Source organism: Rhinolophus sinicus, chromosome 12, assembly GCF_057876585.1.
Source record: "Rhinolophus sinicus isolate RSI-liver-muscle chromosome 12, RSI-T2T, whole genome shotgun sequence".
NCBI classification, from domain to species: Eukaryota; Metazoa; Chordata; class Mammalia; order Chiroptera; family Rhinolophidae; genus Rhinolophus; species Rhinolophus sinicus.
In genome coordinates, this window is record NC_142512.1 from 5,849,711 (window position 1) to 5,877,362 (window position 27,652).

The 27,652-nt window shown below is 41.5% G+C and overlaps 1 protein-coding gene and 1 pseudogene across 2 annotated transcripts in view; one reads left to right on the forward strand and one right to left on the reverse strand.

The window, feature by feature from the left end:
* The first annotated feature begins 779 nt into the window (after nt 1-779).
* SLC47A1 (solute carrier family 47 member 1) overlaps nt 780-27,652 on the forward strand; it is a 52,928-nt gene continuing 26,055 nt past the window's right edge. Inside the window, exons 1-5 of one of the 2 annotated variants that reach the window (XM_019757426.3) lie at nt 780-992; nt 11,718-11,819; nt 13,342-13,410; nt 18,276-18,424; nt 19,320-19,362. In XM_019757426.3, coding sequence (XP_019612985.2) covers nt 858-992; nt 11,718-11,819; nt 13,342-13,410; nt 18,276-18,424; nt 19,320-19,362 — 498 coding nt within the window. In that variant the 5' untranslated portion in view covers nt 780-857. The remainder of the gene's footprint in view (nt 993-11,717; nt 11,820-13,341; nt 13,411-18,275; nt 18,425-19,319; nt 19,363-27,652) is intronic. The other variant, XM_074319508.2, reaches the window with a different exon arrangement.
* On the reverse strand, nt 2,892-3,465 carry LOC109461303 (large ribosomal subunit protein uL6 pseudogene; annotated as a pseudogene).

Genomic DNA, 27,652 nt, shown 5'->3' on the forward strand with positions numbered 1-27,652 from the left:
TTTTCCATTTTCTTTGCTTAAGTTAGGTCATTCACAACAGAAGGAATTCTGATTGTTACAGAAATCATCCTTGTCCTGGTAACTATCATTTATTAGGCTATTATTGTGCACCAGGCTGAGGGTACAGTGGTCCACCCATATAATTTCATTTAATCCTCACCACAACTGGTGAAATAGATATTGTTCCCCAGATCAGGCTGAGGGAGAAACATCCAAGAAAACTAGCAGACAAGAATGGTCTTACTTGGAAATGTGGGCTTGGTGCTCTATCCTAGTGGATTCCAAGTTCTTTAATGGAACAGCTGGTAGGAGGAATACGCAAATTCCAAGCCCAGTCTCAAAGCATGTGCTGAAAGCCTGTGCTGAAAGCAGTCTACCCAGCAGGTACCACCAAAGCCTGGAGGTTTCAGAGATGCGGGCGTTCGTCCAACCTGTGGGCCTGGCTGGCGCCAGCCGGGTCGCTAGGTCCTTCCACACCATAAATTTCAGACCCTGAGACCCGCTACCCCCACTCCTCCCCAGGGGAGGCGCAGAGCCGGGGTAGCCCTGGTGTCCAAGGCTCGGAGGACTCAGCTCTGTAACGCCTTCCGTTTGTTTCCAGAGCTTTTCAAAACTTTGCTTTCCAAATCCAGGAGGTCGTGTGCCTTTGCCAGAACCGCGGGCGGTCACAGGGGTGCAGAGGTGCAAGGGACGTGCGTGCCCAAGATCGCAGACTGGCTGGCGGCGAGCTCATCTGGCCCGGGGCTGCTGGCTGTGGGCGCAGTGAGGGCGGACAGGGGCGGGGACTAGGGAGAGGGGTAGGCCGTGTGCCTTCCCTCCTACAGCTTCTGCGCTCCCGGGCCGCCGGCGCTAGGCTCATGGAGGCTCCGGAGAAGCCCAGGCCCCCTCCTGGAGGCTGTGAGGCCACCCCTGAGCGCCACAGGCCACGCTGCCTGCGGGTGTCTAACTTCCGAGAAGAGCTGAGGGCGCTCTTGGTCCTGGCGGGCCCGGCGGTGAGTTTCGGTGGGTTGGAAGCCCGGTGACTGTGTCGCCCCGTGTGGCTTGGAAGGGGGTGAAACAGAGGGAGTTGATAGGGCAGCCCGCGAGTGGGCGCCGGAGAGGTAGCGTGCCCAGAGCAGGGCGGGCGTGCGTCCTCATACTCGCTCTGTACAGCCCAGCCCGCGGACCTGTCGGGCACAGGGGCGCAGCTGGCCAGCTACCCCGGAGCGGGGATCTGCTCGCCTAAAGGGGCTCGACCCATCTTCTCTGGGTTTTTTCCCGCAAAGCAAGCAAGTTATCAGAACCGCAAGACACTCGGGAACTTTGAAAACTAGCAGTTCTGGAGCTCAGGTATCTAAATTATCTAGAGGCAGGGAGGAGGAAGGAGGAAGGCGAATTCTCTGTGTTGGCTTTAAAGCAAAAACACTATCTTATCTATAGTCAACCTCTGCGCAAGAAAGCAAGAGGCATCCTGTCCCACATCTTCCTCCCCCAATTATTACGCTCAAAAAAAGTTTTTAATGTGGTTCTCTTTGGGGTTGAGGTTTTGTTTTGTTTTGTTTTTAATCATTAGGTTAGGGCTCTTTCCGCGTTGTCTGTAAAAGTAATGTGGGTTTTAAAAACCACAAGACCCATACACACACAAAAATGTAACCCCATCCCTGTTCTCCTGCCAGTTTGGGCTGTTTTCAAGTCAGTAGGATAGGAGAGCCATTCCATGGGTAGACATGCATTTGCAAAGCTTAAGTCGGCAGGTGTGCCCTCCTGGAACGGTGACTTCGTGGGATCTTGTGATACCCGCACTGGTGTGCACAGTGGCTTCAAGAATAATGTCAGGGAGAAATCCATGAAGTGAAAAATCCATCCAGCAGCAAGGAGTTTATGAAGCTCTCTTACAGAAAGGAAAGAAAACGAGATTTGGAATCTCCATACCTGGGGCCCAGTTCCCTGCTTTGATCACAGAAGTGGGTTAGGAAACTGATATGTGAACTTGAGTAGTCTTGTACCCTCTTCTTTTCTCTGCCCATTCATTCATAACATGAGGTTATTAATTGTTCTGTGGCCCAACACTCCCTCGAGGAGTTGTGAGAAAGGTCTCTGCAAGGCTGTTATTGCTCTAATACTAGTAGTACAAAAAATAAATAAACAAGGCAGCTTTCTGAGACCAACTCCTCCCAGGACAGGTCCTTTGTCTTCACTGGCCCCCACAGTAACCTGGTCCCTGGAACCTTCGTGGTCTCCAGGGATGAGCACTAGACTGACATGCCAAACCCCTCATCCTTTATGTTTGTATATACACATGTGTATACATGTATATAACTGTTAATTACAAATGTAATATATTTGCCTTGTATAAAAAATAGAAAACCAAGGCAAACAACAGAAAAAAGCTCTGAAATTTCACCAATGAGAGATAATTTGGAAATTTTCCTTCCAGTCCTTTGTGTGTGTTTCTATGTGACTGCTTTACCCAATGATGTCACAGAGTTCTGGCAGCTGTTTCATCTCTTATGAATTCTATATGCAGCCTCTCCTTGTCTCTCCCATCTCTGGTCTTACATGCTGTGAGTTTTTTATCTCCCCAGGGGCAAAACAGGGGAAATGGCCCCTTCTCCCATGCTCAATGACCCATACTCTGCTCTCCAAGGTTCCACCATACAGTAGGTAGGATGTCTGGTCTGGATTTCCTCTGTGATCTTCTCTGTCCATTCCCCATGTTCCTTCCAGGCCTCTCATATTAAGCACTAACCTATGAGTATCCAAGAGGATTCAGGCTAAAGTGTTAGGACTTACCACTCTTCCTTCTAGCTTTTTTTAAAACACACGGCTTTTATTGCATCTTTAAAATATCACAAATAAGGCTGAGGAATGATCTACTATCTTGCTGTTTCTGTAGCTGAACAATTTAGATCTTATTCATCAGCCTGCTGAACTGTGCCTTTTTCAGAAACATAGATACCATCCAAAATTTTTCTAATATCCTTGTTTCTAACTCTTGTGGCTTGTTGAATCAAAGCAGCTGAATTTGATACAAGCTCAATGTTGTTTCCTTCAAGAATTAACTCATCTTTCTGGGCTTGAGATACTGAACAAGCAATGACTGACATCATCTGAACCCTGCGGATATATTTTTCACCCCAAAAATTTTGAATTTCAACAAGAGAACCATTCTTCTGAATAACCATATTGATGGGGAAGTGAGCACACACAGACCTCATCTTGTAATGGAAGCACAGTGTAACACCCTTGATTGTGTTCTGTGCGTGACCATAGATAGTGCAAACAGCAACCAGTTCCTTTCTATTTCCCCACCATTTGTCAACTCGGAGCCTCTTCTTTTTCTTTCCAAGGAGACTGAGTTTTACAATGATGTGATTGAAGTCCCTCCACAGGTGCCTCTGGGGCCCTTCACAATAGCTGTGCGTCCCTGCAGAATGATGTCCACATTTTCTTGTCAGCAGTCTGATTGCCAAGAATGGTTTTCATCTTCACAGTAGATGCGGCAAAGAGAGCCCATTGAGCTTTAAATGAGATCTGGAAAGACAGAGTGATATATACTACAAAGGAAACTGAGTGAACAGTGCATATTTGAAAAGATGCTAGGGGTACATTTTCCATCTATCCTGCAGAAAGCTTTAGGAAAATGTGTATGTGTGAGGGAGGGAAGGCGGCTGTGGAAATTACTTAGCCTCAGGTATTTCAACCATGCTTCCTTTTTGTCATTAGCACCTCATTGCCAGGCTGAATTTTCAGAGTTCTGAAAATACTCCGAAGGAGGGACTGCCTGTTCCCCAGGCATAGGCTGTGCACAGAATGGCCCAGGATATAAAAGAGGTGGAATAACCAGAGCCCAAACTGAGGAAGTTTGTTTTCATCTATGTAGAGAAAAGACTACCTAAGAAAGAGCTGGAGACCAGGAAGATTCCGCTGGGTGAGGGGCATCTGGAGAGACTGGCTTGACTGCAGCCAGAGGACACACAAAACATGCAGGCTAATGGTTTGACATTTATCTAATAGGCAGTTAGGCTACGTCTGAGTCACTTCCAGTTCAGGTTGTTGAGACAATTGTTCTCGAGACATCTGGGGGAATAAGCCAGTATGCAGGTTTGTTAGTTCTCTGGGCACAGCAGCAAAATGCCCTGGGATGGGACAGTTCTAAAGGATCTGGTCTTTGACCAGATGCATCTTCATTGGGTAGGTAAGGGATAGGGGTGGGGATGTGTTGAAAAGCAGATCCCTCAGCCCCACAGACATCAGAACTGGTCTCTTGAGATAAGCATGGGCTTTGTGAACATCCCCAGGTAATACTTAAGCATAGGAACCACAAGCTGTGGCCAAGAGCCTTACCCAAAGGGCTTGAAACCAGAATCTGAGAACAAGTACAGGGTTAGTAATATAGGCCAGGATCTTCCTGGGACTGAAGCTCACGAAGGGCCACTGTGTTGGACTGTCTGAGCAATGTGTTCCTGGCCTTTTGTCCTAAGTCTCCTTTTGTGTAGGTGATTTAACTACAGTCATTTGCTCCTTAACAACAGGGATACATTCTGAGAGATGCTTCCTTAGGTGATTTCATCCTTCTGCAAACATCAGAGTGCATATATGTAAACCTAGATGGTGTGGCCCATTACACACCTAGGCTCAATGGTGTAACCTATTGTTCTGTATGGGAGGAAAAATAATTCTCCTCTAATCCTTTTGGGTTCTAGGCTGAGACATCCCTGTAATAAAAGACAGAGTCACAGGAGAAAAACAAAAGTTTAATAGCATGTATACCTCCTGTACACCTGGGAGAGATCCAGGAGTAACTCGCCAAAATGGCTGAACCCACTACCTTAAATACCATCTTTAGCTGAAGACAAAAGAAGATGTTGGGGGTGGGGGAGTCAGTTATGGGAGGTGACCAGGAAAAGCACAATCAAGTTGTGCAGATTTAAGTCCTTGTCTTCTGCACTGATAAGAGTTTCTGGGGATAAGGTCATTCCCCCTCTACCTGATATGCCAGGAAGACACCCTTACAAATGGACCTTTTCCTTACAAATGTAAGTAACTTCTACTTGGTTGTCAGAGATTCTCCCTTGTCTGCTGTTTCTTAAAATTAACCAAACTAAAATAGCCCTTATGCCAAGGAGATACTTGGGGCTGAAAAATTCTGTTCCTCTATAGCTCCTAGGCTACAAACCTGTACGTCATGTTACTGTACTGAATACTGTGGGCAATTATAACACAATGGTATTTGTGTAATGTGTTGTGCTAGATGTCACTAGGCGATATGAATTTTTCAGCTCCATTATAATCTTACGGGACCACCATTATATATTAGGTCTGTCATTGACCATGTTGACTGAAAAATAATATTGACTATGTGTTTCATTGCCAAAAAGGATTTATTTGGGGAAAAAGAAAAAGGTTGCACTCTGTGCATGCAGACATAACAAACCATGTGCACACATTGCTTTGAGTGCCAAGATGGAAAAGTGTACATATAGAAGGGAAAAGGAAGTTAAGGGGAGGGACAGTTACAACCACAGAGCTTTGTTGTAAGCATAGAGTTCTTCTTATAGGGTTCTCACAATAACATAGTGCCCTAGCTCCTAGTCCTAGCTCCTCCCACAGACCCATGTTCATTTAAAGTCTCAGTCATAATCTTTTATTTTATTTTATTTAAAAAAAAGATTTTTATTAAAATATAGCTAACATACAATGTTATGTTAGTTTCAGGTGTACATCATAGTTATTCAACAGTGCATCCCTGGCACTATACAGAGTTATTACCACATTATTGATTATAGTCTCTATGCTACAGAAGTGATCACCATGATAAGTCCAATAACCACCTGACACTGTACCATGCTATCTATCACTATATTATTAACTATATTTCCTATGCTGTGTATTACATCCCCAAGACTTATTTGTTTCATATCTGGAAATTTGAACCTCTTAGTCTTCTTTATTTCTCCCCCCTTTCTAATTTTTCAATTAGAGTTGACATTTAATATTATTTTATATTAGTTTCAAGTGTACAGCATAGTGGTTAGATATTTATATAATTTAGGAAGTGATCCCCTGACTAGTACCCACCTGGCACTATGTATACTTATTACCATATTATTGATTATATTCCCTATACTTTACATCCCTGTGACTATTTTATAACTACCAATTGTATTTCTTAATTCCTTCACCTTTTTCACCCTACCCCCAATCTCCTCCCATCTATCACCCTGATAGATTTAGTACCCACCTGACACATAGTTATTACAATATTATTGACTATATTCCTTATGCTATACTCTACATCCCCATGACTACTGTGTGACAACCCGTTTGTATTTCTCAATCCTTTCCCCTTTTCACTTCCCCCCCGCCCCAATCTGGCAACCATCAAAGTGTTCTCTGTATTTATGTTTGTTTCTGTTTCATTTGTTTGTTGATTTTGTTCTTTAGATTTCACTTAAAAGTGAGATCATATAACATTTATATTTCGCTGTCTGACTTACTACACTCAGCGTAATACCCTCTAGACCCATCCATGTTATCACAGATGGCAAGATTTCATTCTTTTTTGTTGCTGAATAATATTCCATTGTATATATGTACCACCTCTTCTTTATCTATTCACCCATTCAGGGACACCCAGGTCACCTTCATATCTCGGCTTATGTAAATAATGCTGCAATGAACATATGGATGAGCATGACCCCTGAATGTAGCATTTTGGGTTTGTTCAGATAAATAGCAAGAAGTGGGATTACTAAGTCCTTCTTTGTCTCTTCTAGTAGTCTTTGTTTTAAAGTCTATTTTGTCTGGTATATGTATTGCTACCCCAGCTTTTTTGTTTGTTTGTTTCCATTTTCATGAAATATCTTTTTCCATCCCTTTACTTTCTGTATGTGTCCGTATGTGTCTTTCAATCTGAAGTGAATCTCTTGTAGGCAGGATATATACGGGTCTTGTTTCCTTAGTCAATCAGCCACCCTATCTTTTGATTGAAGCATTTAATCCATTTCCATTAAAAGTAATTGTTGATAGGTATGTATTTATTGCCATTTTATTATTCAAATTTTATTTATTTATTTATTTATTTATTTACTTATTTATTTATCATCTTAAAGAAGTCCTGCTAAGATTCCTTGTAATATTGGTTTGGTGGTGATGAACTCCTTTAGCTTTTTCTTGTCTGGGAAGCTCTTTACTTGCCCTTCAATTGTAAATGATAGCTTTGCTGGGTAGAGTAATCTTGGTTGTAGGTCCTTGGTTTTAATCACTTGCAATATTTTGTGCCAATCCCTTCTAGCCTGAAAAGTTTCTGTTGAGAAATCAGCTATAGTCTTATGGGAGCTCCCTTGTAAGTAACTAACTGCTTTTCTCTTACTGCTTTTAAGATTTTCTCTGTCTTTAACCTTTGGCACTTTAATTATGATGTGTCTTGGTATTGGCCTGTTTAGGGTCATCTTGTTTCGGACTCTCCTTCCTGAGCTTGTATATCGATTTCCTCACCAGGTCAGAGAAGTTTTCTGTCATTATTTCTTCAAAAAGATTTTCAATTCCTTGTTCTCTCTCTTTGCCTTCTGCTACCCTGTAATGTGAATGTTGGTACACTTGAGGTTGTCCCAGAGGCCCCTTAAACTCTCCTCAACTTTTTTGGTTCTTTTTTCTTTTTGCTGTTCTGATTGGGTGTTTTCTGTTACCATATCATCTAAATCACTGAATTTGATGCTCTGCTTCATCTAATCTGTTGATTCCCTATAATGTATTCTTCATCTCCATTATTGTATTCTTTATTTCTGATTGGTTCTTAATTATGTTTTCTATTTCCATTTTTATATTTCCTATCTCTTTGTTGAAGTTCTCCCTGAGATCATTGAGCATCCTTATAACTAGTGTTTGGAACTCTGTGCCTGGTAGATTACTTGTCTCCATTTTGTTTAGTTCTTTTTCTGGAGCTCTGTTCTGTTCTTTTATTTGGGATATGTTTATTTATCTCCCCATTTTGGCTGCCTCCCTGTGTTTGTTTGTATGTATTAGGTAGGGCTGCTAAGTCTTCCAGTCTAAATAGAATGGCCTTACATAGTAGGTGTGTTGTGGGGCTCAGTGGCACAATCTTCCTGGTCACTTGAGCTGCATACTCCATGTCTGTCCCTTGTGTAGGTGGTGTGTGCCCTCCTGTTGTAGTTGAGCCCTGGTGGCTGTTTGCACATCAATGGGAAGGATTGACCCTCAGGCTCATTGGTTGTGAGGACTGGCCTTGATTACAGTGGAGGTTCTGTTGTACAGGGGCTGATCCTACAGAGAAAAATCTGCCTCAGCAGGACTCTGGTGTCTGCCCAATTCGCTCCTTGGGTGTGTCATCCTTGGAGGTGGCTGGGTGATGCTCCAGCTCATTTTGAAGCTGGCCACTGGGGGCACCAGCCCCAGGGCCACCTGGGAGGGGACCTGCTGCAGGTCAAGTTCAGCCACAGCCTGTGCCCCACCAGGGGCTACCCAGCAGGAGCCACAAAGAAATCCACAGATGGCCAATGCCCATGTTGTATTTGGAAGTGCCTTGAGAGGCCAAGCCGAGAACCAAGGCCAGCTGCCCCGAATGCCAGGCTTACGGTTGCTCAGTCAGAGGTACAGGACAGGCTCAAGCCAGATGCTGCTTGTCTGGGTTCCACAAACCTTTGGGAGACCCTAGGAGTCTGAACCAAGGTAGGTGGTTTGTATGAAAAAGCCACTGGAGGGGGTGGCCAGTTATCTCAGTTGGTTAGAGCATGATGCTCGTAACACCAGGGTTGCCGGTTCCATCCCCGCATAGTTCCATCCCCTCATAGGCTAGTGTGAGCTGCACCCTCCACAACTAGATTGAAACAACTACTTGACTTAGAGCTGATGGGTCCTGGAAAAACACATTTAAAATAAATAAAAGTAAAAAAAAAAAAAAAAAAAAAAGCCAGTGGAAGAGGCTTGGATGTGCCCACAATGTGGGAGGGGTGGTGTCTCAAATCACCTGGGCATGGTGAATGAATGGTGTTTGCCAGCTTGATGGAGACTCAGATATGGCAGTGGCCTGTGTCTGCACACTGGGAAGGGGGAGGGTTCAACAAAGAAACAATGGCTTCTGCCAGCTCCAACATCTGGGAGAAAGCTGCCTCTCTAGACCCCATCCTGTAGCTAGATAACTCAGTTCCACACCATATGTCCCTGTGGCCTGTCCAGCTGCTGCCCCAGTGCTGGAGCTCAGAGCCATTGATTCTGTTGGTGGGTAAGTCCTTGTGCAGTCTCTTTAAGAGGAGCGACTAAGACTCTAGCCACCCTCCGTCTTACTCAGCCACAATCTCCAATGGTTTTTCACAACCATTTCAAAATCTGAGTTATGGGGACTTCTCTCCCCAGACTGGAACGCTGGGGAGGGGTTGGGACCCCTCACTCCTCTGGGGGGCCTCCTCAGCTGAGATATCCCTCCCAATTTTAAATAGTCACATGCGGGTGTGGGACCAGCCCATTCCACATCTCTGCCCCTCTTACCAGTCTTGAGGTGGCTTCTTCTGCATCTCCTTAGTTTTAGGGCTTCAGTTCAGCAAGATTTTATGCAATTCTCTATGATGGTTGTTTTGTAGTTTAGTTTTAATATTGATGTGGTCATGAGAGAAGGTAAGCACAGCATTTACCTACTCTGTCATCTTGACTGGAAATCTCAGTCATAATCTTTACCAACCAAAATGTTATTATGCAACACATGACTGTGTTCCCACCCTTGGACTGGGCCCTTGCCCTATGAAAATCCCATCCTCCACACAATTAAGAAAAATGTTCGAAAGAAAGAAAGAAAGAAAGAGAAAGAAAGAAAGAAAGAAAGAAAGAAAGAAAGAAAGAAAGAAAGAAAGAAAGAAAGAAAGAAAGAAAGAAAGGAAGGAAGGAAGTTCCATGCAATATGATTTATAATATCGAAATCTGGGAAGCCACCCAAAGGCCTGAACATAGAGGAGACTGAGCACATTATCATGTGAAGCCATGAGAAACAGTTTGTGTGTGGCTTGCCAGGAGACAGGGCACTGTGGAATGGAAATACCATTCCATGGAAAAGGGGAAAGCAGATTCTGTGACACAACTGATTGTAATGGTTTATGTGTATAAAGGCTTAAACGACAATTAGCTGAGAAGATTTGAAAGCGATGCTGAGTTTACAAATAAAAAAGGACCTCATGGCCTTTAAAGTTATATAAATTCACAGTCAAAGAGACACCAAGCTCCACTGAATGAAACCACAGAGAATATCTGTTAGGGTGGTTGACAATGCCTAAATAATGGCCTATCCCCTGGGACAGGCCCATGGGAATCCATTGACTCTAACTTTAGGTTCTATAGAATTGGGCTTTCTATACCAACCTTTTTAATTTACACCCCATTCCTTCAGCTTTTCAGTGTCCCCTGTCTTCTGTCTCATTTTGGCTTACTTTTGCAATACATTCTAAAAGCATCCCTTCTGCTAAGTAGCAGGAGGCCCTGTTGGAAATTAAGTCATACTTGGTTTCTGTAGTAGTGAGAGAGGTTCCTGGGTCATGCTTTGGAAGTTGATGCAGGAAAGGTATGTCCTCTGCCTCTGCACACACACAAGGTTAGGAGCAGGCCTTTCATGTTTTGAGAATCTGGGCCCATCAGCAGAGTTGAAAACCGTCTTTCCCCAGATGTGGCTTCAGGGAAGGAAAGAGGGCTGTCATCTGAACCATCAGAGGTGGGGGCCCAATCAAATCCCAACATTGGAAATTTGGGTTGGCAACAATGCTGGCAAATGTGCTGTGTGTGAGCCGATGGAGGTGAGGACTAGAAGCTGTGTCACTGGGAACCCAAGAAAGATGGAGTATTGCCTGAGCTCAGAACAGAGGAGCCTGTTGCCCTTGAAGGACTGTGAGATGCTGTGTCCTAGCAGCAGCAGCAGCAGTGAAGCCTTGGGCTTCACTGTCCTCAGGAGTGGGAGTCAGATGAATCCTCTTCTTAGGCCACATAAGCCTCGTAGCAAAGAGGGGCTTTCCCAAGATGTACTGGACTGCCTGGGTCTGGCAGGGGATAGGGTAGGGTGGGACATGGTTTTAAATTAACTGAAGGAAATAAGGTAAGTGTCCAGATATGCAGCTAAAGCATTACAGAGCAATTCATTATGGTTCCTGGAACCTTGAAGAAGAATGGCTCAATGTTCCAGAAACCGAATTTGCCCTCATATCTGAGCCTTCATCGAATTCAAGAATTAAAGGTGTTCTGCAGACTGGTAATGTTTCACCCCAAAATTCCAGATCCCACTGGTCTGGTTGGATGATCTCATTTCTGCCTCAGCTGCTCCTGTCTGTGGAATTTCTTGCTGGCTATTGGAGGCTGTATTCTTTCCAGACCTCACTAGGAATCTGGGTTAACAAGGGGTTTATCTTAGAAGGCAGCCTCTGAAATTTTCAGAGAAAATATATATGGGATCTATGACATGAGAATCTAAAGTGAAAAATGTAAAAATATAAAAAATTTAGAAAGCTAAGAACTTCACAAAAACATTCTGATTACAAGTGAGCTTTTTAATATTTTTCAAGAAGCCCACCAGAAACCACACTTTTGCCTGTGAAATTTGGCAGTGCTCATTGAAAGTCGCATTTCTTTACTTCTAGTTAGAGTTGATTCAGAGAGGGTGGAGGTACCCCAGGAGCCGCACCCCTCTCCTTTGACTGTGATGGTTGGCATTCATATGTAACTCCTTGTTTTCTGTCTCTTCCCAGTTCTTGGCCCAGTTGATGGTATTTCTCATCAATTTCATAAGCTCTGTGTTCTGTGGCCACCTGGGGAAGCTGGAATTGGATGCTGTCACACTTGCAATTGCAGTACGTATAGGATTTTCTAACACGAATTTATGAAAGCCATCTGTATTAGTTTCCTCTAACTAGAATTACCACAATTTAGTGGCTTAAACAACGCAAATGTATTATCTTACAGTGCTGGAGGTCAGAGTCTGAAATGGATTTTACTGAGCTAAAATCAAGGTTTTGGGAGGGCTGCAATCTTAATCTCCTTTGTCACCTAACCTCACATATTCCCATGTTCTGGGGATTAGTACAGAAACATCTTTGAGGAGCTATTGTTCTGTCTAACAGATCAGCTAATTTGTAATCCATGCAGATCTGGCTCCCATTCTTGGTCCCACATCTGGAAGAATTGAAAAAGAGGGTTGAACTCTGACTTTAGAAGAAACTGTGACCCCTCTCACCCCCATGACTTGTCTGTCTCACTGAGAATCCTAATCCAGAAATTGAACTGGAAGATTAAATCCTGTATCCTAATATCTAACCCTAAAACTAGGAGGAACCTCAAATCCTCTCTGTATCAAACTTGCAAAACTGGAGAGCTATGTCATTGACCTCTGCCAGGGGTTAACTGGCTAAGCATGGCCAAAATGGCTCAGTTAGCTAGGTGTTCCTAGAAAAATGGATTCAGTGGCCTTCAGCAAGTGCGTTCCTGTTCTCCTCAGCCTCCCGACTCCCCTTTGCTCCTACCCTGACAAGGCACACATTCACCTTACCTGCCTGCTCCCTCCAGCCATTTTGAGTTGTTATCTCTGAACTGTGCAAGACTACCCTGAACAAGTCCCCAGGTGTATACAGATTATCTTGCCTTCAGGAGGCAACATGGACAAACCCAAGCTTGATTATCCCTTTTGGTTTTTAATGTTTGGAAATTTGGGAGGAGACAGATATGCACTCAGCTAACCTCCAGCAGATTCTCCTCGGCCAAGGAAGTGCAAGAAAGCTGGAGCTTCTAGACTGTGCCCGGTGTGAGCTGTTGTCCCAGGACATCTCCCTGCAAACTCAGGTGGAGGTAGCAGGTTCCATACCAGACAGAGAGAGAGCATCAGATGCTCTCTCCCTGCCATGCCACTCCCTGGTTTTAGGGGTGTTTCCCTGGGCTCCTCAAAGCTCCAAGAATCCCAGTGTTGCTGACCCTGGTCAAGTACACCTGGAAGGTCAAGGCCTCTGGCACTAGCCTTGACTTTAGGATATTGTAACAGGCAATGCTTGGTCTTGAGCAAGTGGACTTACCCAAAAGTTCCACTGTGCCATGTTGCGTTCCTCTTAGGAAAGATTCACGTCCCTCTGACATTAAGGAGCAATATCTTAAGATTTATAAAAGAAAAGGTTAGGTAATAACCTATGGCCTATATTTTTCTTCCCTCTAAACATGTGCAAACTGGCCCAACAGATTTATGTAGGGACTCCATCCAGGCAGATAACAGAGTTGATTAAGTTGACTTTTTGGGTTGGCAGAGGCACCCTCTAGGCTCTGATCAATGCAGGGAATTTGCCTGCCTATATTTCTTCAACTCTGAGTAGCCTTTGCATTTATTTCCAGGTTATCAATGTCACTGGTATCTCAGTGGGATTTGGCTTATCTTCCGCTTGTGACACCCTCATGTCTCAGGTAAATGGATGCCCCGGGTCACTCTCGCAGTGACCCTGGATATCTCTCTCGAGTGTAGTTGGAAGAACCCCAATGGCAGGTAGAGTCGTGTGCACAAAGGGAGAAAATCAACAGAAAATCTTGCAGCATTTTGTCAGCTATCAATTTCAGTTCTTGCCTGCTTTCTTAGAAATGTGGCTGGATGTCTTTCGGGCTTGTGGAATAGTGTTTATCTGCATGACTACCTTATACTACATTTTGACCAAATACGGGACATTTTTATAAACGTCTCTTCTATCACTTTCCACACCATTGAGTTTGGTATATTCCCATGGTTCTCAAACTTTAGTGTGCATCAGAGTCACCCGGGAGCTTGTTTAAACACAGGTTGGTGGGCCCCATCCAGGGGCATGCTGGTAAATGCTGAACAACCAGGTCTTGGGTGGGAGAGTGTTACGTAAAATTTCCCAAGGCTGAGAGATGAAAGAAAGAGGTTGACAACTCCATCATTACATCAAGTGTTTATTAAGGGAACATACAAAGGAAGGACATCTTGGGCAGTGGCAAGACGACGTGGATATCCTCCATATCACATAGCAGGCATTAAGGGATTATATAAGACAGGGCAGGATGGATAGGGATATTAGGGTAGGACTCACCCCAGGTAAGGGGAAAATGACTTACACGCTTGTCCAAGGCAGTACAATGGCCTGTTCTAGGAACCAGCACAAACCAACATGCTATGGAGCATGGGGAAGGGGTCAATCAGATAGTCTCTGAGGGGATTTAGGGGAAACAGTTTCTTATTTGTCCCAGATCTAGTTGGTGGGTCAGGCAGCAGTGACATCATGGAGTAGTCTCTTCTCTATATTTTACCCCTTGTGACCAGCTCTCACCATCTCACGTGCCCCCTCTTTCACAAGGTACCATGAGTGATCAGTGAGAGGCTTCGTTAGCAAGGAGGTAGCTTGCTTAGTCATCAGTTGAACACATTAGGAACATAATCCACGGCAACAATATAGACACATGCAAGAAAAAGAAAAAATTAAAAGAAGGAATCCAACTTTTGGTAACAATTTTTTCCATGATGTCCCTCAGGATCTGAACCAGTATGCTAGGTCACCTAGAATTGGGGGTGGGTCACTTAGGGCACTTACTTGAGTTTTCATGTGTTAACAAAGAAGAAATATTAGCAGATTCATCTAGTATAAAACACAGAGCATTTAGTTTGGGTGCCTCCCCACACCCACCTCCACCCTCCCACCCCCTACCCTCTGTAACTACTGGATGCCACAGGAACAGCAGAAGTCTAAGGTCAGAAAGACAAATATTTAGTAGGGACTTGAATTGGGAGGTCTTCTCCTTGTATGAGAATTACACTTGTACCCTAGTCTTTGAATGTTAATATGGCCTCAGCCTTGGGAACCTGGCCAGGCTGTGTAAACCATACATGTTGGCCAGGGGAGGTGTTGTTCTCTGGTGTAAAGAGCTGAATAGGAGGGGGAATATGGCAGGCCAGGACCCCTATAATAGCCCCTCTTTCAATGGTGCATGTATCAGTCCACGTATAGTGTGTCTCCATGGGTCCCAAAAGCATTAGGATGACAGGGTCTCACAGGAGACTGAGCAGTTTCTTTCCATCCTGGAACATGAAGTAACTGACCCATCTGGCAGAACATCCCATTGCAGATTCCAGTCAACGATCCCTGGGCACTAGGGTGTCCATTTTCCCAGTGTACCCAATCTGCAGTGTCTACTGATGGGTCAGTTGCTAAGGTGGGTATTTTTGCCAAGACATCTGCTTCCTGATTACCTGGAGGTATGGATGCCTGTGGTCAGGGACATGGAAAACAAGATCTGTCTCTGGCTTTTGCAATTGAGCTGACTATCTTTCCACATCTCTTGTCCCCATAAAGGTTTGCTCATGATCACTCACCCCTCTGCCTCCCGCTGTCCAAGCCACAGAGTCAATCCTTTTAGTAGATAGACCCAACTGTCAGTACACAGGGTCAGTGGCCAAGGTTCATGCATGATTACCAACCACACCACTCTTAACTCAGTCCATTGGCTGCTGTGATTTGTTCCTGTTTCCATTCAGATAGTGTCAGTGGACGGCTGAATGGTGGACCATCCAGGTAGACATATTGCCCTTGTAGGGCAATCCATTTCATAAAGCTTAGAAAGGAAAATATTGACAGTTCCCAAGCCATCAGCCTATGGCATATAGGGCTATATGAATAACCTTGAGAGAGCACTTGGAAGGTATATCCCAAGTGGGAAACACATTTTCTAACAGTTTCTTTGTTACTGTGAGGGCATTAGTCTTGCAGTAGGGGAAAGCTTCAACCCATTCAGAAAACACACACACAGCAATGAGAACATATTGACAACCCATACAACGTAAGTGGCGGTGGAATGAAGTCCAGCTTAAAGGCACTACAATGTATGAAGGAAAGCAAAAAAACGAAAAATGGGGTTTGCCAGGAAGTAGAGAAGAACCAAGCAGCTGTCTTGGGTTTCCCATGGCTCTGATGACTCATTTAATTTACAGCCATTGTTTACCTATCTTAATTTCTCTGATTCAGGAGCAGACTGTTGCCATGTTGGCAAAAACCTGGCAATGAGGGGTCATTATTGCAGAAATAGAATGGACTTCATCCACATATGCCACAATCTGATATTCAGGTTTAGTTCTTTTAGGTGCGCCTCAATTTTGATGACAGACATCTTATGTTAGGACATCTCAGGATTCTCTAGAATTTCACACAATTTCTGGAACTCTTATAACATATACAAATACAAAATAAAGGAGGCTCAATGTCATTTTTTTTGACAATGTTTCCCATGTAATTTCAACACATCAAATAAGCCTAATTAATTTAATATTTCTCTTTTATAAGGAGAGAAAACAAATCTTTTGAGGTATTCCAGGGGCCCTCCAGAACACCCCCAAGCCATTTCAAGGAAAAGGCTAATTTTATGTCAGCTTTCTCTTGATAGTCAAATTAATGTACTTGAATAATTCAGCGTGATCACACAAAACTTCTTTTCTCAAGATTACTTTTCACAAACCTTCTATAATTTTCATTTTTTTACATTCATATTTTGTCCTGTTTTTCATCTTTCCCATTCTGAAACAACCAGCCTCACTTTAGGACAAAATTACTTTCCTTTCCCTCAAAAATATATTTCCATACCTTCTACCTTCTTTAACTGAAAACATGTATTATTTTCCTTTCATTTAATTAGCATTCTTAACCTCTAGATAGCTCAAAGACATCTCTGTTCTACTTAAGTCGAGAAACTTAAACTAGCTTGTATTTATTAAATATTAATCTTAGATCACATGAATTTGAAAAGCATTTGGGTTAGTTTCTATGTTTCTGAGAATTTTAGAGTAGTTAATCCTTACAAATGCTTGATTGTTTTTTAAGCCAATTAAACATAGCTCATTTACAAATTAGCAATACTCTCATAGGTAGAAAATGCCCCACATCTACAACACATATGTATAGACACATATGAACATATAAACAGACACAAACAGACTTTGTGACCTCCACAAAATAAGAGGGATCTGTTCACAGGACCTTTCCTTCCTCCCACCTTTATCATACAGTCCCATGCTAAGTTGTGAACACTCTAATATCTTTTTCTAGTTTCAGTTCATCTTCCAATTTTCTAACTCTGGCTTCTGCCTCCAGCTGGGTGTTGGTGGCCAGCCAAACTGCCCATAAAAGAGGCCAGGCCACAGTTGCAGCCATGTGCTTTCCTTCCTTGCCACAGTGTGTAATGTGCATTTCTTCAAACAAAAGCACAAGATCAGCTGGCATTTTCAGGGCATCCCCGTACTCACATGACAGTCCACACAAATCCAGCAATGGGCCACCTCTTCCCACATGAAGGTCACGGCCAACCCGGGATTTCCCCTATGGATGCCTTTTTCCCAAGGCCCATTTCTTGGGTCTCCTGGCTGGCTCGCCAATTATTACATGTAAAATTTCTCAGGGCTGCGAGACCAAAGAAAGAGGCTGACAACTCCATAATTGTATCAAGTTTATTAAGGGAACTTACAAAAGAGGCACATCTTGGGCTGTAGCAAGACGACATGGCAGTGTCGTCACACGACATGGCAGTTACTAAGAAGTTATATAGGACAGGGCAGGATAGATACGAATACTGACCTTCATCAGATAAGGGGAAAATGCCCTGCATGCTTACCTGGGGCATAAGGGAGGGGTCAATCAGACAGTCTTTGAGGGGATATTCAGGAAGTAATCTCTTTCTAGCCAGGATCTAGCTGGTGGGTCAGGCAGCAGTCAGGCAATGGTCACATCATGGCATAGTTTCTCCTCTACAGGAAGGGAAACACTCTGACTTGTTCTGTCGGCTGATTCCAATAGTATAAGTAACTCCCTCTGTAGCTGATTTCAAACTACCACACATGTCATTAAACAGGGACCTGGGAAGAGACGTGCACAGTTTGGCTTTGGTAAACCAATAGCAGCTGGCTCCAGCATACCACTGGTCCTACCCCCCAGAGTTTCTGCTTAGTGGGTCTGGGGGTGATATTGCATTTCTGACAAGTTTCCAGGTGATACAACCCTGACTATACATTAGAATCACATGAGCACTTTTAAAAATTATTGATATTTGTGTACTGCCCTGGACTAGTTAAATCCAGACTATTTTTAGTGGGACTCTACCATCAGTGTTTTAAAATTGTTTCCAGGTGATTCTAATGGACAGCCAAGTTTAAGAACTACTAACACCCAAAGAATGTGGCAGGTCTCTAGGGTGATTTGTCTCTTCAAGAGCAACAATTTGTGGGAGTAGTGGGGTGCCATTTCTGTGCTAATGGGTTTGTTTTGACTGTGTGTACCCAGACCTATGGTAGCCCCAACAAGAAGTACATGGGGATCATCCTGCAGAGGAGCTTGCTGGTGCTGCTTCTCTGCTGCTTCCCCTGCTGGGCGCTCTTCCTCAACACCGAGCAGATCCTGCTGCTCTTCAGGCAGGACCCAGACGTGTCCAGGTAAGACGGGCCATGCCACAGTGAGATTGGGTCCATCCCAGCGGAAAGATGCTCCCATCCAGGTTCAGTCTCTGGGAATTACAAAGGCCAGGAACAAGACCACACACACCAAGAGGGGGTTAAACCTACCTCAGCTGACTTCTACCAGGCCTTAGAGCTTTCCTCACCTGGCACCTAAGACCTAGACTTTCTCCTAGTCTGGGTGACTTCAAGGGTAAATAGTGTTGAGTGAAATAGGATTTGCAAACATCCTCCATGTGAGATTGTTGTTTGTGGTGTTTATTCATGGTTTTGTGATTATTGACCCTGGTTGATCTAAAAGCCACCTCTGTGCTTTTAAAACCCATCCCTGCCTGGTCCCTTTTCCTCCCAGCATTCTGTTTTAAATGGTCTGGGGTGCAGCCTAGGCATCAGTGTCTTTCAAATGTCCCCTAGATGATTCTAATGTGCCACCAGGTTTGAGACCCGCTGGTTTAGTTGATAAAGATTTATTTTAAAAGTCGTTGCCAAAGCAGCTTTGAACCTAGGGGACATTTGTCAAGAGACATTTTTGTTATCAGAACTGGTATTGGGGTGGCACTACTCGTAGAAGCCAGGGATGCTACAAACCATTTTAGGACACAGGATAGCTCCTCACAGCAGAGAATTATCCAGGTATTGTGCCAAGTTTGAAAAAATCCTGTCTTAGACTTAAAGACTTGGAGGAACAAAGAGAGATAATTTGAGTTATAAGATGGCAAGCTCTATTGTAAATTTTCACATTTGCTCCAGCAGTTTAAACCCATTAATTTAGAAAGAGCCACGAAAGTGAAATGCAGTTACAGTTGGTTTATCCTGCCTTCCTTTCCCTTGAAATGAAGACCTCCATCACTTTTTTTTTCTTTTCATTGTATAGGCTTACCCATACCTATGTCATGATCTTCATTCCAGCTCTTCCTGTAAGTTTTCAAGGGTTAAGAGGTTCCTTTCTTGAGGTTCACTGGTGAAAGGCAGATGAGATACCCATGACCCCAATGGATTTCCACATGTGATGTTGGCTCATTTAGGGAAGTGCAGTTTTAATTATGCCCATGAAAGATGCAAAGCTTAGTCCCTCAAGAAACACTAAAGTCAAGGCGACTCCAGTAGGCCATTGCCCTCAGCTCATATAGCTAGAGGGACCTCTAGGATCATCCATGGGGAGGACTTCAGACTTTTTTTGTGTGTATGGGTAAATTCTTCCCCATCTCAGAACACCTGAGGAACTTACTCTGAACCTTTAGACATTTTTTGTTTGCTGAATGTGATCACACAGAACCACAGTGTGTGTTAATGATTGACACAGTCATACATGGTCAATGAACAATCTAAGCTAATTTTATTCAGTTGGACAGAGTAGCTGTATAGTTATACACCGCTTAATGATGTTTTGGTCAATTATGGACAGACCACATATAAGATGGTGGCTCCATAAGATTATAATGGAGCTCGTGGGGGAGGAACAAACTTTCCTCTACTCTCAAGGTTCTTCTGGCTGGGCTAATAATCAAATAGACATAAGACAGATTAGCAAGAGAAAATAACCAAATTTCATACATACACATGTATGGGAACCCCACATACATGAGAGCCAGAGAGACCCTACATGTGGGAGAGGTTCAGAGACAGAAAGGGAGATCTAGGTATATAAGACATCCTGGGCTAGGGATGAGGTAATGCACCTTGGGGGTTCAAAGGGTCATTGCAGGGTGACAAGAAGAGCAGATGTTTAGTAAATAAAAGTTCTCTGCCTTATAGGTGGGTCAAAAAAGTTCACTGATAATCTTTTATTAAGGACAAGGCCCCTAATTCAAGTTTTTCTAGATAGTTAAAGGGAGGGGCAGAAGTTTCTCTTGAGCCTGAGGCTAAAATTGCCTTTAGCTTGAAACAATCTGCATATCACAGAGGCACATCTTTGTATGGTTGTTCTAAACCCCCACAGCTCCCTCCTCTGAAACTTCCCTGGAAATTTCACATTCCAGAAGTTGGGTTGGTAGATAGTTCTATACCTCATTAAACCAGTCTCAGTTTTGTGAAAAGTTTGGTTCAGTTAAACAGTTGTGTCTCATTTCTGGAGGCAGTTGTGCAGGTGGGCTCCCAAAGTTAAGCTTATGGTGCAAACAAGCACTCAGGTATTTAATAAGGAGGCATCTCTATGGAAGCAAAAGAAAAACAAAGGTTAATCGTTGCAGCAGATTATAATCTCAATTTCTGAGTTCTGAAGGCAGGCAGTCAAAAAGATTTCTAGATGTCTGTCTCAAGTCATCTTCAGGTGGAGTGAAGGCAGGCAGTAACAGTACGATATAGATTCTCCTGGTCCGCAGTTTGAATGTGTCTGGTGATCTTTCTGCAGCAGATACAAAGATTGTCCATAGATGATCTGTTGTGGTGGTTTCTCTGATGTCACATCAAGTTGTCCCACTGTAGCTTGCATGGCCTTGGGAAAAGGACAATTTCAATGATTCCAAGTCAATGGGTGGGAAAATTAAAGTGTTAGTTCAGAGTGTTGCAGCCGAGTATTTAAGAAAACTAGAAAAATTCAGGATCCAGTCCAGTTTATAGGTAGAAAATAAAAGAACTCAAAAGACGATGAATAGCACTAGAATCTAATATCCACAAAATATATTATAGCTTTTATTGAACATAATTTTCTCTCTAAAATTACCCTCATTTTTACCAAAGATATCCAAATTAAGACTAATTCATTTGCAAAATAATTCTAGCTTTAATAAACTTGTCCTGATTATTTGTATAAGCTCAGCAAGAATAGTAATTAACCACATAGGCTCTTTTAAATCTACTTTGCTGGAATTTTTCATAAGGAATCTTCAGATAGAACTTTGAAAGACCAAGAAGCCAAGTCACACATACCATCAGACTTTGCCTGCAATACCTATAGATTTGGGGTTAATTGCTCTCTTCTTGAGGTTCCCAACATATCCTGAGGTTCTTTCTTTGTATTTCCCAGGAAAGCAACCTTTGCTCCTAACCTGGAAAGACAGCTGTGAACCACGTAAGAAAGGTACTAGGTTGTTTTTCCAAGGGGATTTTATTAGCTTCCAAAGTCCATCTTAATTCCTTAAAGCTTTCTGGACATATCTAAGTCCATGCATGTCTTTCTCTAACATGACATTCCAGTCAAACCTTGGTGATAAAACCAGTTTCTCATTATGTCCTGTTATAAAGAGGACAAATTCTTATTGAATTTATGCAAACAAACATATTGCCATGAAAATAAAAATACCCACTCACTGAGTTTCTGAATTCTGGAGGAATCAGGTACAGAGAAAAAGATAAATGTTTCAGTTCTGTTTACAGAGGTGTAATTTGCCAAACTGCTGTAAGTTAGCTTCAGAGAAAGAAAAAGAATTCCTTATATCTGGAAAACCAAATATTTTAAAATGAGCAATATTTCAAATAAAAAGTCATAAAATTGTAACCTTTTTCATCAGTTCATTCAGTTCTGTGGAATTAAATTTATTCTGCATGAATCCAGTTTTTTGATTAGTTCTCTCAACTTTGCCTGATAATTAAGGCTGATAGGGTCAGTGATAATTCCAAGAAATTTGCAAGGCTGTCCATCAAGGTTCATAAAATTTGTTCAGTGAAGTGGGTGCTTCAATCATTAGAAATTGTGGAAGGTAAACCCCAAGTGGGAAACACATTTTCTAGCAGCTTCTTTGTCACTGTGAGGGCATCAGCCTTGTGGCAGGGGAAAGCTTCAAACCATCCAGAAAACACATACAACAACAAGAACATACTGATTACCCATAATAAGTAGCAGTCAAATGAAGTCCAGCTTCAATGCACTAGGAAGGATGAAGGAATGCAAACAACGACAACAAAATGCCAGGGAGCCTGAAAGAACCAAGCAGCCTTTTGGGGTTTCCCATAGCCCTGACGACTCATTTAATTTACAGCCATTGTTTACCCATCTTAATTTCTCTGATTCAGAAGCAGACTGCTGCTATGTTACAAGAGTATCAGGATGGCAAAAGTCTGGCAATGAGGGGTCATTTTTGCAAAAACAGAATGGACTTCATCCATATGTGCCACAATTGGATATTCAGGTTTAGTCATTTTAGTGTGTCCTTAAATGTTAATAACAGACATCTTATATCAGGACATCTCAGATTTCCAGCAATATATTTCTGGAAATATATTTCCCACATATATATTTCTGAAACATTTATAACATATATAAATACAAAAGAAAGAAGGCTAAATGTTATTTTTTATTTGACAATGTTTCCCGTGTAATTTCAACACACCAAAAATAAGCCTAATTAGTTTAATATTTCCCTTTGGTAAGGAAAGAAAACTAATCTTTTGAGGTGTTCCAAAGGCCCTTCTGAAATACCTCAAAGTTATTCTCAGGTCAAGTATTTATAATTTAAATTTTTGGAAGTTTGTCAAAATATATCAAGAAGTTTAGATATTTGGCTAAATAGGATTATATGCCATTATGAAGCAATACTTAATTATCCACTTAACCAAAGTGAAAATAGAAGATTTTAAACAAAAATACAGAATTTTACACAATTATTAGCAAAACTTAGTTCTTACTAATGAGGAAATTCAGTTTTCTTAAGTAATCAAAGACCTGGAAAAGGCAACATAAAACACAGAAAATTATTTTGAAAAAAACACAGAATTTTTGCTTTCTAAGTAGAAAACTTTTTCACAATATCAGTAGCAGGCCAAAAATGCTTTTAGCAGGAAGAGAAAACCAAACTCTAATTTTGCATCACCTTACTTTTGGTATTTATATTTACTTACTTGATTAAATTTATTTCAATCTTATTTAGCTTGACCTCACATAAAATTTTCTTTTTCTCAAGATTCCTTTCTCACAAATATCCTACAGCTTTCCTTTTACATTCAGATTTTTGTCCTGTTTTTCCTCTTTCCCATTCTGAAATAATCAGCCTTACGTTAGCACAAAATGAATTTTCTTTCCTTCAAAAATATGTCTTCATGTCTCATACCTTTTTATTTTAAACCAAAACAGCTCCAGTTTTCCTTGTACACATAGTTGTTTTCCCTATTATTTATAATTTCTGTAGCTTTAATTATATATATTAGATTCTTAACCTTTAAAGACCTTAATTTCCAGTGAAAACTAAGAAATAAGCAATTGTGAACTGTTATATCAGTATTATTTAGATTGACATACTTATGAACATAGTTGATCATTTCTATAAATATATTTCCTCATAGCACAAAAAATTTTTTAATGTGACATAAGACATTTTTACTAATAGACCCAAATATCTTTAGTTTCTCTATAAGAAGCAAAAAGTATATAAACCTATGTTCAGTAATTAATATTTCATTATTTTATCTTATTTGGAAATGGTCTAGACATTCAATGAGTATCAGTTTTTTAATTTAGCTAGCAAAACTTTAAAGTTTCAAGTACCAAAGAGATTTAGAAAACCATTTAAATACATATACAAAATAATTATTGCTAAAGAATTAACCTAAAAGAAACTTTTTATCCCATTCACATTTATTTTACTTGCTCCTAACAATTAAATTTAGATTGCTTATGAAAATTTCATCATACCAAGTTATTTTTCTTGCAGACAAATTTTTCAACAGAGATAACATGAACTTATTTGATTAATGAACCAAGGTAGAATTAAAAATATTATTTAATGCTGATGATTCTAAAGATACGCCTATTTAACCAAACCAAACTCAAACCATCTTTAATATCAAATATTTTCCCAGATCACGAGATACTGAATAGCATTTGGGTTAGTTTCTGTTATATTTTTGAGAATTCTCATATAAGAACTTGTTTGTTGAAGCCAATTTAATATTGTAAATTAGCAATACCATTCAGTGATAGAAATATACCATATCTAGAGCAAACATACACAGATAAACATAAACATACACATAAACGTAGGCAGAGATCTCATAGCTTTTATTTTAAAATGCTAGCTTTTGTGTCCCAGGTACAATGCAAAACTCAGAGAAAAAAACTGGATCCAAATTATGTTTCTAGCAGATGGACTAAGTTAAGATTTTGCTCAGATCACCAAAGTTTTGCATGCTGTAAGAATTCCTTTAAAGCCATTTTGAAATTAATTTATAATCAATCAAAAAATGCATTCCATTGTTTCCAAGAGGTCTGAGATCCTCTCCTTCAAGGGTAGACTTGTGAAAAAACACAAACAACAGAAAATGCAAAGTGAGTGTGCACAATACAGTTAGAAAGTTCAAAATGTAAAAAGAGTGGCTTCAGAACACCTGAATTTAAAGCAGCAGATTTTCCTAGAGGAAGATGGCTTTGGGACGGATCCTGAGCATGAGACATGTCTGGAGACAAAGATGGGGGAGGAGAAGACACAGTCTCAGATGCCATTTGACTTCTTACTCCAAGTCAGTAAACAAAGAATACGCAAAACAAGATTGACAGACAAATAACACACAAGTAAGATAGTAAATTGAGTACTCTCCCAATCAAAACTTAGACACAATTAGCTTCCAATTTGGCCAAACTTCTAATAAAAAAGTTATTAAATCTTTTCAAATATCTTCAAGTTTCAGCTGGGACAAACAGTAAATATTTCTGGCAGTATTAAATAATTCCATGGACCCAAGAGGACGCAAAGGTCACTATCTTCTATAGTTTTTACCTCTGATAGACAAAAGAAAGAACTGCCAGTTACCCAATGAGATGCAATGTGTATTTTCCACAATACAAACAGATAAAAGAGATATAATCAATTAAAGCTGACGTAACTTTAAAATAAAGCCCGTATAAGCATTGCAATTTTCATAATCTTATCAATCGTTACATTTCCATATTCTTTTTTTAAAACCACAATTATTATTTTTTTTTAAAGATTTTTTTTTTTTATTGGGGAAGGGCAACAGGGCTTTATTGGGGGAACAGTGTGTACTTACAGGACTTTTTTTTTCCCCAAGTCAAGTTGTTGTCCTTTCGATCTTAGTTGTGGAGGGTGCCATTCAGCTTCAAGTTGTTGTCCTTTTAGTCTTAGATGTGGAGGGTGCAGCTCAGCTCCAGGTCCAGTTGCCATTGCTAGTTGCAGGGGGCGCAGCCCACCATCCCTTGCGGGAGTCGAACCGGCAACCTTGTGGTTGAGAGGATGCGCTCCAACCAACTGAGCCATCCAGGAGCTCAGCGGCAGCTCAGCTCAAGGTGTCGTGTTCAATTTTAGTTGCAGGGGGCGCTGCCCACCATCCCTTGCAGAACTCGAGGAATTGAACTGGCAACCTTGTGGTTGAGAGCCCACTGGCCATGTGGGAATCTAACCGGCAGCCTTCGGAGTTAGGAGCATGGAGCTCTAACCACCTGAGCCACCGGGCCTGCCCTCCATATGCTTCTAATCTAATTGTAGCCTGAGTCAGGGCTTTACCAATGGGTTTTGGTGTCACAGTTAATGAATTCCAATATCAAAGAGTCCTGGAAATTTCTCTTTCCTATCTCCTGACCATTTTACTCTTGAATAAAAAGGCTTTGGGTCCGCAGCAAGGGGTCAAGCCAAGAACCCTGGCCTTGTTATGAATCTTTACTTGATTTAACTGGCTAACTGTTGTGCCAGATGATTGCTGGAGTGTAGCCCACCTTTCTGTCAGGTCTCATTGTAATCACTTCCTTCCAGTCTTTTAAATTTCTCCACACTGGGGTAAAGAGAGCAGTCTTGTTTGGAGCCCTTTAATTTTGGGGAAACAATGGAGGGTCAATTTAGCCCATTCAGACTTTGGTAGTGCTATATTAAAACCTTTGTTTTAAACCCATCAATGTATGTTTTATTGATCATTTATTACATATATAATATTATATATTAACATATAATATTATTAATATTATAATATTATATTATAACATTAACATATATAATATTATCATATGTATATCATATTATGCACACCCACACATGGTGCCAAAAAAATGTATACACATTGTAAGAAAGGAAAACTGTATTAAAATTGTAATACTCAATATATACTGATAACAAAAGATGAATACAAGTCATGTATATACACTTTTTGGCACCCCCAGATGTGTGTGTGTGTGTGTGTGTGTGTGTGTGTGTGTGTTTAATGAGCTAAAAATTTCCACCCTGCAGGGAGGAGTCCTATAACTCTCCTTTCTCTTTGTCCACCCTTATTTATTTTAAACAAAATCGATATCTCTTTTTGTTTGATTTGGAAGCTCTTGCTTTTTAAATGCACTTTTAAATGATCTAATCTAATGGGAACATTCACCATAATTGCCATTATAATTTTAGTTTATAATTTCCTTGAGGGCTGGCAGCAGTTTGGTAGGACCCCAGCTGTAAATGGAGTTTAGCCCACCTTTCTGTCTGGCCATATTTTAGAGCTTCCAACCTGACAGTTACCAAACTGAGTTCTTAGGACATAAAAAATTTAGGTTGTCTTTCAGTAAGATTTTGCCATTCTGTTTCTTTCACTTTTCTTCTTAAGTGCAGTACAATTGTACTTCCAATGTCCTAATATATATTTTTAACAATATCTGCAAATGTCTGAAGGCAAATAGGAGGGGGTCTGAGTGGTCCTTGATTTTTGTTTTAATTTCTGTCCTTCCATCTTAATAAAGGAATCTTAATGACTAGCTATTATAACAATATGAGAGTTCTGGGAAAAACTTCTTTCTCTTCAGTTTAGAAGTTTTCTTCCAATTAAAAGGATCCATCATCTGGCCTTGATGAGTTGGATCTTAATAGAGAATCAAACCAATCCTAGGGATGCAAGCGGCATCCCTAAAGGAGAGTGGAAAAAAGATGCAGCCCTCACAAGAAAGTTCACTCCTAGATTTAGTCTAAGAAAGATGAGGAGCTCTGTCTTTAAACAGCTGTTCCAAAACACAGGGAATCAACTGCTTTCCCCCCTTAAACAGAATAAGGTTTAAGATTTCCTAACTTTGGATCAACAGCCTATTTGGTTGCCTGCCAGATGCATAAGCATCCTCCAGCTGTCACACATAATAGACCATCTCTAAGAAGAACAGGATAGGCATACCACACTCCCTTCAGGGCTTTTCCTGGCAGGACAGAGAGCAAGGTGCGCTTTGGCAAGTGTACCTTCTGGATGGTGGAAGCCAGAGACAAAATATTCTCACAACCATAAGGCCAAGCTCTTAGGACATTAAGAAAAGATGAAAAGAAAGAAACCAGACAGAGACAAAGAAAAACAAAACCCATGAGTACT